Raw genomic sequence first — 11,233 nt, forward strand, 5'->3', positions numbered from 1 at the left:
AAATTAAAAGAATTGAGTGTTCGTCTTCATGTTAAAAATGACAATATGGTTAACTATTAGAACCTGAGACAATTTAATAGAGCAAGGTGATCCTCGAAGCACTCTCTTTTCTAAGGAAAAAGGAAGGTAGCGGCTGCACGGAAATTAGATGGCAATTACTGCAATTGCGAGAAGTCGACCCAAGAAAAGAAGGGAGAAAAATTGAGCGCACCTTACCAAGAGGGCCTTTGAGTCATGGGTAAGCCAAGAGCTTGGTTCATCAACACAAGTGAAACAAAGCATATTATTTGCTCGGATAAAAGTCAAAATACTTGTAAACAAGTTGAAGCGAAGAAGATCTACATGAGTAACTGAGACTTATAAGAAGTTGTCGGGATAAGCGAAACTCAAAGTCACATATAGTCATAAGATGAAGTTGAAGGATGTGTTGATGTCTCAAACATTCAAGAAATTCATGCGAGTCATAGATGATGGATGTAAACCTGTACTTATAAGTTTATGTAGTGCAAATTAGGGTACATAATATATTTTCAATGATTTGTCCAAAAATAAACGTAATGAGGTAGTGTGTAGCGTAACCAAATCCAATGAGTAATAAATGTATAAAAGCGTTAGCAAATTTTGATTTACTTAACTTCAACTCTCAAATGGTGACTTTATTTTTCTGCAAACTGTGGTTTTTGTCAAGTGGGTAAATATTTGCACAAATTGGTGAGGTTTTAATCAGTCAAATTATTTTTGAAGCAAAACTTCGAGTGTAACTTTTTGCAGATCGTTAGAATAAAAAACTAAAATACCTTAACTGGTCGAACTGACCGGTCCGAATTTAAATCAAGGCTGCGACTAGAAAGATTCATTTGAAATTCCCAACCAACAGTCTTTATCAGTTATCAGTGTTCTGATAGCATACAGAAGCTCTATGGTCTCTCTCTTTCTCTATCTATTTACATGGCCATCATATAGATTACGTTCAACGGAACTGTCAAATTGAGTTTCATACCATGATTACTTAAAGCTCGCTCAGCTAGAGCTACCTTTGGCCATTGTACTGTTTCGAGGAAGCAGGCAACTCAACTCGCCTGCTCCACACCTCGTATTTTAGCTCATTATCACACGAGTACAGCTCTACGAGCATTGTGTGGGTTGGGATTTTTCATCACATCTCTGGACTACTATAGTATGTTCCTCGTTGGAGATCTAAATGGCGCTTGAGCTCTAAATTGTGGGATTTCGAGCGATGTTCTTGAGATGGGCCTTAACGGAAATACCGAGTGATCACTATAATTTTGACTGCTCTGCCCAACATAAGGATAAGAGGGGTGCTGTGGAGAAAGGAAAAAGCTGTTGTACGCCCCTACATCACGTCGTAATGGGCTTGAGGAGGGAGATACAGGCAGTGATGTAATCATTCTCGTGTCATCCCTGCAGATACAGTGGAAGGAAAGTTAAATTGCCACGCACATGTAATATGCAGATGAAACACATCTAATCGAGTAGATAAAATACCAGTACCTAGGGCTTAATAAGGTCCTTGGTATATTTAACCTCGGACCATCATCTCTATCGAAAGAGCTGTTCTTCGGTCTGCTGGACTGCATTTCCTGAGCAGTCTGCAATGAGTATCAACATAAAAGGTTAACACAGATTGCACAAAGCTTTGGCTAAGCGTTGTTCAGGTAGTTTGAAATAAAAGCACTCTGCAAACACTAATAGAAGTAATTTTATGGTCATGAGTAACTGCAATAATCAGCAAATTCAGAAAAAAAAAATACATAGTACTTCATCACCAAGGGCCCCTATAGTGAAAAGGGAAAATAATCGGGTTCAGATGTCTTTCAGGATCAGGGACCAACTCTAGGACTAATTGAGCCGAATCCAATTTAACTAGAAGTTCCCAATCACCAAATAGTGGCTCTATACTTTTAACACAGTGAGAATGTCCAAAACAAAAGCAAAACAAAGGAATGAAGAAAAATTGGAAGGGCTATAACCGGAAAGTATCAAAGAGTTGAACAGGAAAAATGTCAATATAAGAATCAGCCAAGATACTGAAGCATGTAGTTTACAAGAAAAATTACCGGTGTGCGGCTTCCATCAAAAGACCGAGGAAAAGCCTCTCTTGTTATATTGACATTAGCCCGTGCTGTTGTTTGATTTCTAACAAAAGGGTGAGTGAGTAACTGGGATGCAGTTGGCCTGGCAGATGGCTCCCGCTGCAAGCATAGCCTTATGAAACCTTTTGCATCAGCAGATAGGTACTCTGGAATTTCTGGAGCATCTTTGCTGTTTCCAATTTTAAATATAGCAGCAACCTGATAAATCAGATAAACCGAGTACTTGAATGCCAAAACAATTTTAAAACAACAAAGTTCAACTTAGCAAGTTAAGATGTCCAACCCCTTCATACTGGCTCCAGGGCGGTTTAGAAGTAGCCATTTCAAGAACTGTGCATCCTAAGCTCCAGATATCTACTGGAAGGCTGTATCCATTTGTATTCATAACCACCTGATGGAATATAGGCATACAGCACATATAATCAGAAATCACTGAGGGAAAAATCTGTCTAAAATACATTGTCAATATCTATCGTTTTCAAATAGAAAGAGACATACCTCAGGTGCCATCCAATAAGGACTTCCTTTGAAGGAGAGCATTGATGAACAGTTAGCTATCTATTTAAAAAATCATTACATAAGCGAGTTAGTACTTTGGAATAATAAATCAACATAGCATTCAGCTTATCCATGTAAATTTGCCTTCCTTTGATCATGCTAGTCTAGATATTTTAATCTGTTCAAAAATGGAAATCTACTACTGAGGTGCATGAGACTGATTATATCCAATGCGAAGATATGGAGCGAAAGATATTTTTTTTTGATATATTGCACATTCATATATTTTATTATTGAGTGCCCTTTAATGCCACTTCTACACTTGCAAATAAGCTTGACTGCCAGTTCATTCTCCAAAGAGAGTGACTGGCTCTTATACTCGTAGCCAAGTTGAACTTCATGACTAGCACTGATACTGGTCAACCATGTTTAAGAAATACAGAATTCAACCAACCAATCACACAATAGAAAATAAATTAAGCAATACTGAATACATACATGTTTTGCCATTCCAAAATCAGCAAGTTTAATTTCACCATTTGGGTCTACCAAAATATTTGCTCCCTTGATATCTCTGCAGAGAAGAGGTGAAATTTAGAACATCGCCATGCAAAAAGTGAAATACTGTTTTGATTACCAGGAAAGAGAGAGGTGAACCTGTGTACAGTATTGCGCCCGTGCAAGTAGGCCAGACCAGAGAGGATCTGACGGGTGTAATTTTGGATAACAGGTTCGGCAAACGCACCATATTCTTGCAGTAATTTGTGGATGGAACCTCCAGAAACATACTCCAAATAAACTGATAGCCTTTCTTCACTCTGGAAGAATTCAAGCACAGTTACAAGGAACACTAGCCACGGTCGAATATGGATAATCATAGAAACAGACACTTTATACTTAAGTGAGATGGGTGGCAGACTTGATTGATACTGATACTACTAAGGGGTTTTCCTCATGAATTTGCAGCAAAAACTAATCTCTGGTTCTACAGTGTGATAGGTCTGGCAGGAGATAGTGGAAGCATTTATTCAGTAAAGACTGAATATTTTGTTGATTTTCGAAATAAGAAACAGTGTTCTGGATTATGAGCTTGCTGAAACGATGACTTTTGGTTAGACAGGGATTTGAATCATTTGATCTTGGTACTTTTTCATATTTACCACATTACCCACTTGATCAGTTGTCAAATTACATGTCTTGGTTATTATAATGTGTTTTGCAAGATTCTCTGCATCCTGAACATATTTTCCCATGTTGACTTTCAAACAATCGATCAATAAGATATAGTCCCTATAATACTAAACTGAACTAAATCTTACCAGATCACTTCCATAGTATTGAACAATATTTGGATGTGAAAGCTGACTTAGCAAGCTTATTTCCTGAAAAGATGAATATGTGTGAGGAAGATTAATATAAGAACAAGACCCTGGCGGTAAGTAAAAGGAAAATGCCATAAGGTGGAATGCCATTCTTCGAGTGGTTGACAATGTAAATCAAGATGGAAAAATTTCAGAAATACCTGATTCAGTTGCTTGAGACTTTCTTTTGATGACTGATCATCTGAAACAAGTCTAACTTCTTTTATGGCACACATTTGCCCATTCTCACTGCCATAAAAACACTAGATTGTCTTATTACGCCAATACTTTTTCCAAAAACATGTATGTATCAATCCATATGAAAATGAAGTTATTATAGAGCATATTATGGTAAATTCCAGTCAAAACAATGTTTGATATATTTATTAAAAAGGCTACGACATGAATCACTTTCCTTAAAAGACATCCCATAAATTCCAATTACCTGTTAAAGCCAAGGTAAACATGACCAAAAGTGCCTCTTCCTAGAAGCTTTCCTTTTCTCCATTTAGAAGCATTATAACTCGAGCTTTCATTTGTACCAGGACTTCTTGGGGTTGGTAACGCAGAAGGGCTAGCTGGAGAACCAGGTGGAAGGGGAAGTTTATGAAGCTCGCTCTTCCCTTCTTCCAGCTTCCCACCCGGAGAGTCCAAACTCATTCCACCAAGACGCGCATGAAGGGGTGATACGGGTGTTGTACTGCACCTGGAAGCTCGGGCTGGGCTTCTCATCAAAGGACTCAATCTGTTCTCGCCATGTCCTCTGACAAAGGGATTAAAGTATGTCATCCACAACATAGAGAGGCACAGTGAAAGCCAATTATTAGCAAGTTGTTATTGCCTTCACATCTAATGCCAGAAAACTAAATACTAACACTATTCGTAGGGGAAGTATACATCCACTTTGCCCGAAAAGTCAACGGAGTGGTAGAAAAATCATCAAAATCATATCTTAAAAGATTCTAATTTATAGTTCTCTACACTTCTACTCCACCTTCTAAACTGTGGATAGGGATATATATGCACAAGTTTGAAAGGAGATAAGTTTGAGATACAATCTGCGCAAGAGACAAAAAAAAAAAAAGGCACAAGATGAGGAATTAGCATTTTTAGAAGAAACTACATGGATCATCTCATTAAAAACCTCAAAAACAAAGATATAAGATAAAGGAAACTAATCAAATTTAGAGTTTTGGGACCAAATCCAGTAACTAATTCATCAACCAACAGTATAACAGATCAAGCATCATATAAGTCCAAGAACAATATCCCCAAATTAGACAGATGAACCCTTGACCAAAAAGTCCCAAATTATCTAACCAAAAAAAGGCCCCAAAAAGTAAAAAAACCAACCTAAAAGCAGGCTGATCAGCCGCAACTTGAGCGTGATCATCGGACGACCCAGAAGAACTGACGCTCGAAACCGAACCCGATCCAGATCCAGACCCGACGCCATGACTATGATCATTCGATGCCCCCAACGGCCTAGGCAACGGCTGCGGCTGGCCTTTATCCAACGAAGACGCCGAATCGAAGCCGGAGAAGCCAGATGAATCTCGGCCGCTCAATTCTCTAACGCCGGCGGAAAAATCTCTGCTGATTCTCGGCGTCGGCTGCAGTAGACCTTCGTCCAAGCTGTTGACTCTATGGCTGTCAATCTCCTTCCCTCTCTTCTTCTCATTCTTCACCGATGAACTCTTCACCGAATCCTTGCTCCGCCCCTTCTTCCCCCACCAAGCCGGCATTTTTTCTCCTCCGATTGAAGTGAATTAAACCAAACCAGACCTGGATTGACTATTAAAATCTGTTCACATGTATCACCTACTGGCACATGTATCAATCAAGGAGAGAGAGAGAAATTGGAAATTTGTTGAATTTATATTGCGAATAAATTCGATGAGAGTTGAAGACGAAAAGACCCTATTCCGCGTACACACGTATATGTATATGAGGAATTTGAAGAATTCGTCGTTGTCTTCACCTCGTTGTTTTAGAGAGAGAGTGTGTGTGGAGGTGTTTTAGAGAGAGAAGACCGAAACAAAATGATAAACAGCTAAGCAGATTGCGGACGGCAAACCAGCTACTTGACGTGGCCTACTTTTTCTAGAATATCTGTATTTATTTATCATTTTTTTCCTAAATATTTCTATTTTAATTAGTACTCCTAATTTATGCTATATTCAACAATACTGATAACAAAAACAATTTAAAGAGTTAATGATGGGTACCAGCGGTTGTGGCATAAGATTTTTGGTATTAAAAAAACGACGACGTTTGGGTTGTTCCGTACGTACATGTGAATGTATAGAAATTGTATATGTGTGGGTTTATACACGTAGTGGGAGGTGTGTATGTGTGTTGACGTGTACGCGCAGATGCATGCACTTGGTTAATTGGTGGGCGCAATATGAAAATGACGCGCTACTTCCCTACTACTCCTACTCTACCTGTCAACATGTATGGATTTAATAATTGTTTAATATTGTGACATGTGGATTTATCTACAATTTTTGTCATGTTAAATATTTTAAATATGTCTGTTTAGCAGTTTAGGGCGTGGGATGGGCTGCGTTCCAATATAATACTACTCCCTATCAATATTGTTACAATCAATAGAATACGTAGACACTTTATGTGACAAATTCCATTTTTCAGAAGATACTGGATGCATAGTTTTGCATATATAAAAATTGGATATGGCTTTTGGGTAAAAAAAAAAGAAAAAGAAATTGAGTTGTTAACAATATGTATCATATTATAAAAATTGCATATTGTATTGTCCGTTTTTCAGAATAGAGAGTGTTCTCTTCAACTCCGTCTTATGTTGGAAATTCGACGTCGTTTTATTTTGTTGTACAAAATAATAGTATAAAAGGAAATATTGTCGGCTGAAAGTAAAAGAAAAAAATGAAGAAAAATGAAGAAAATATGTGTTAGACGTGAAAAAAAAGGATACAAGAAGAAGAACAAAAAAATGTTTGTTAACTTCATTAAAAAATCAAAAGATACTTTTAGATATTTACATCCTAAAATAAGTCGAGAATAGTTCTACTGCTATAATTTTGCCCGAACAGCACTTAATAAGTAACTAGTACTAGTATATTGCATTTGCATTAGTATTATAATGTAGTAATACTATTCATTATCATTTTTGGGTTGCCCTCCAACCTGATTTGGTTGGTGTTATTGTTAATTTGATCGTGTGGAGTAGTGTTATTGAATTCCATATCTAGCTAGGCTAGATATTGATTGAGTGTCCTATTTATTAAAGTGCATTATTATATTATTTTTATCAGATTTACCAGATAAGTTGACATGGAAGGCTGCAATATTAATACTAGTACTTATCATTTTTAATACTAAAACGCAGCCGGAATACATTCATCAGTAAAATTAAAATGATAAAATTGGGCATATAATAAAGAAAATAGGCCAAAAAATTGGAGGTCTTGAATAGCATACTCTACGAAAATGTATTTAAGGTTTAATAGCCACATAGGCATGCAGAAACAGTACATATAATTAATGGAAAATAAGAAATGTGGCAAAATAAATTTATACTACTACTAGTATTTTGTCAAAGTGTGCTGTGACAAAATTTATTATTAATTTACTTCATTTCATTCTATAGTAAGTAGTAACGTCCTAGCCGCCAGAAAGGCCCACCCACATATCCTTCATAAATATCATGCTAACTTTTTGCGGGTTAGAATTGTTATTTAGTAGGAGTATTTCATATAGTAGTATTTTTTCAATGTATGAGAGTTTATCACAACTTCTTTAGTTTATATACTACTCCTACTATTAAGTTATCGACCTCATAAGAGCTTCTCTCTAGCCTCTAAATGGTGAAATTTTATTTTAATTTTCCATATATCATACGATTTGATCAAATGCATCATCTTTTAGAAAATGTTACCATTAAAGTATAAGGACTTTTGAAATGAAAACATAAAATAGGAGTAAAGGAGATGGAGTACAAATGAGTATCCTAATAAATTAATTTACCTAAGAATTTAAGATCAAACTCACTTTTCCATCACTAAATAAGTCAAATGAGATTTAAATCATTTATTTTGCGATGCTTGATATTTTAGAGAATAGAATATAAGTTAACTAGAGACATTAAGAAAAACTAATAATTCAAATGTGGGGAGATGCTCTTGGATGGGGAAAAAAGAAATAAGATACAATAAACGACTCTAGATTCGAATTTATCGTTTCACCTAATTTACATTTGAAGTGGATTTGATTGGTTCCATACATTGTCCACTATATTGGACTTGTTCAAATGGCCCTAAGTACAAGTTGGACTTATCAAATAGTAGCACATGTGATCATGCACTACAAATTCAATAAATATTCAAAGAAAAAGAGGTTAATACTCCAACAATTTTAAGTTACCAAGACAGTTTAACATGATTGGTAAATAGAAAAATCAAGTGGCTAAGTTGAGATTTTTTTTATATTATACTGAGCGTGTATTTCTTTTTAGTGAGAGGGCTTTTATTCAATCTTGTATAAATTTACATGTAAAATGTGAATAACTTTCACTAGTATTTATATAGCTTTTTTCATTTTGTCTATTATATAATTTATCAGGCTCTGAAAATTTGTCACATAAATTTATTTTCGTCGTCCCACAAAATTTGTCACATTTCACTCTATACAATTTTTAGTAGTGGACCTCACATTCCACCAATTTATTATCACTCACATTTTATCATAAACTACTTACTTTAAAAGTAAGATCCATATTCCACTAGTTTTTTCAACCTATTTTTTATTATATTTTTTAAAATTTATGCCCGGTCAAAATATGACAAAATTTAAGAAACGATTTGAAGTATTATATTCAGGGCAGTACAATAAATCAATAATTGCTCCGGGAAGAATTACTCTGATGCGTTACAAATAAAGTTAATGTATCACTATAATTACAAGGTTTAAGATAAATAGATTAATACTATGTATACATTCACTTTGAGGTACGTTCCAATGCTTCGATTCTAATTAAGTTTTGACTGTGATTAATAAACTCTAACTAGATATTAGTGGGATTCTAATTGCTTGAGAATTAATAAACCCTTATTAAAAATTAGTACTCCACTACTTCTTTGCCTAACTTCTAATCTTCTATATGGCTATATATAACTCACTATTAAATCCATTTACTCTGGCTCACAATATGAAAGTACTAGAAGACTTCTCATAAATAATATACTAGTAGTAATATTTTCCTAGAAAATGACTGGGCATTATTCTTAACATAGATGCTCTGTATGAGGCCAAAACACATCAAAAAGAAGTCGCATCCTGGTCTTTCGGAAGAGATTGGCTCATTAGCAAGTTGAATATCTGAAGCACAAAACTAATTAATTAGATAATAGAGTACTACAAAATTGTTACATAGACTCTTAGATAGTTAAAAACTCTCGTAAACACAAGTACTAAATACTCCTACACAAGCATATTTTGGGAGTATAATATACAGAGCTAGTAATTGAAAGTAAACTACAAAAATGTGGATTGCCTAATTAAAATAGTGCGATTAGAATTCAATTAATTAATGTTAGTGAAAATAATTTTACTTTTTTTTTTAGTACAGCAAAATAATTTTACTTGTACATGAAAAGGTTGGATTCACTCGCATTCAGTTTTTGTTTGTTTGTTTAATAATACTACTAATAATTTTAAATAAATAAATACTCCAGTAGGTATTGGTGTGGAATGGTGGGGATATAAGGACATGGGGAATCGAATTACTAAACACTAACAGGAAAAAAATACTTCTACTTACTAAAAAAATGTTCTCAACTTTGAATTATTGGTGAGTTTTTAATGCGAATTTGCAATAGATTACAAGTAATTTGAACTTGTCTCTAGTGTCTATTTTATACAGTATTATTTGAACTCCAAATTAAAGAATCTTAAACCATGAGTGGAGAAAAAATGGATTTAAAATGACAATAATAAAAATTGGGTTCTCATTCAATTTTCTTTTTCTTGATTTTCGAAATGAAACAGTTACAGCCCCTTATCTCTATATTTTTTTAATTGAGTTGAAATGGCCCTTGTGTTTACTGATTCAGTTTCTGAATTTGACCGAGTCAAATCAAATCCACACTCAATGCAGCTGTACTAATTGAACCAGGGTCAAGTTTCAAAGTCTTGTACTGTACATGGTAATAATTGACAATTTTCTCGGTCAAATTATTTCCAATCTTAGGTTGGTTGCCACATCAAAATAGGTTAATTTTATACTTAGAAGTTACAACAGTAATACAAAAGGATTAAACCTAAACTAAACGGACTTCACACGCTGAAGACTCAAAGAGTAAGACGGATATTATTAAAACCTCAAGTGAAAAATTCTATGATGAAAAATTGAAAATCTTTATAGAATTAGTTTCTAAATGATGAAGTGCAACTTAGTTACTAAAATGTTTATGCACTATCCAATAAATCAGAGTTTTAAATCATTATATGATAAATACGAAATAATATTGATATCTTATAAAACAAAAACTGAAAAGGGAAAAAAATATTTAAATAGGTTTGTGTTCCCATTCTTCGAATTCAGAGGAACCACATAGTATTATTTTTTAATTCTGAGTAAATTACAAAACATCGAGAATAGAATATTGAACTTACATAAATGAGTTACAGATTAGTCCTCATCGTACATCTGATCCGACCGCAAAAAAATTCACCTCTTTTAAATTTTTAGCCACAAAAGTCAACCGCTTTTATTTTTGGTCAACGCCCATTGAACATGTCAAACTTTTTGTTAAAAAAAAGGAAAGGAAGAAAAGAAACCATAGATCGAAACAGTAATGGCAGGTTTTAGGGCTAATTGCTGGAAGATTAACTCTTTTAACATAAAGTAAAAATTATACTCCCCCTAAAGTAAAAATTATACTCCCCCGCGCCTATTTAGCTGAGTCGTATTCCTTTTTTGGTTGTCTCATCATAACTGAATCATTTTTTTTTTGGCAAAAAGTATTTTACCCTCTCTTCATCTTTCTACCTTTTCCTTTCTACTTTATTCTCCTTTTACTTAACTCATTTAAAACAATTTTTCTTAAATCTCGTATTGAAAAAAAATGGAGGGAGTATTTTGCCCGAATTGAAACCAATGTGGCATGTTGAAATGTCTAAAAGAATAATGTCTTGGTATGGTGTGGCATATCAGAATACTCCATCCGTCCCGCCATATGAGTCATACTTATTATGACACGAGTTTTAAGAAATGTAAAG

At 34.6% G+C, this 11,233-nt stretch overlaps 1 protein-coding gene across 1 annotated transcript; it reads right to left on the reverse strand.

The window, feature by feature from the left end:
* Positions 1–825: 825 nt before the first annotated feature.
* Positions 826–6,028, reverse strand: MAP3KA (mitogen-activated protein kinase kinase kinase 3). Its single transcript, XM_048105125.2, has 11 exons — positions 5,327–6,028; positions 4,419–4,736; positions 4,135–4,222; positions 3,932–3,994; positions 3,270–3,430; positions 3,111–3,186; positions 2,613–2,672; positions 2,398–2,505; positions 2,079–2,312; positions 1,513–1,610; positions 826–1,422 (listed from the first exon to the last, which is right to left on the reverse strand). Exons 1-11 carry the CDS (start codon positions 5,716–5,718, stop codon positions 1,173–1,175), a joined length of 1,848 nt encoding a protein of 615 aa, XP_047961082.1. The 5' UTR covers positions 5,719–6,028; the 3' UTR covers positions 826–1,172.
* Positions 6,029–11,233: the final 5,205 nt, after the last annotated feature.

This window comes from Salvia hispanica, chromosome 6, assembly GCF_029641045.1.
Source record: "Salvia hispanica isolate PSC_SH4W2 chromosome 6, Shi_PSC_v1, whole genome shotgun sequence".
Taxonomy (NCBI): Eukaryota; Viridiplantae; Streptophyta; class Magnoliopsida; order Lamiales; family Lamiaceae; genus Salvia; species Salvia hispanica.

Excerpts from the sequence above, each read along its gene's own strand:
- MAP3KA (XM_048105125.2), bottom strand. The coding sequence starts at position 5,718 with ATGCCGGCTTGGTGGGGGAAGAAGGGGCGGAGCAAGGATTCGGTGAAG. Across the intron at positions 3,995-4,134 it reads GTCTCAAGCAACTGAATCAG|GAAATAAGCTTGCTAAGTCA; the intron begins GTATTTCTGAAA and ends TCATCTTTTCAG. Across the intron at positions 2,673-3,110 it reads ATTTTGGAATGGCAAAACAT|ATAGCTAACTGTTCATCAAT; the intron begins GTATGTATTCAG and ends TTTTTTAAATAG.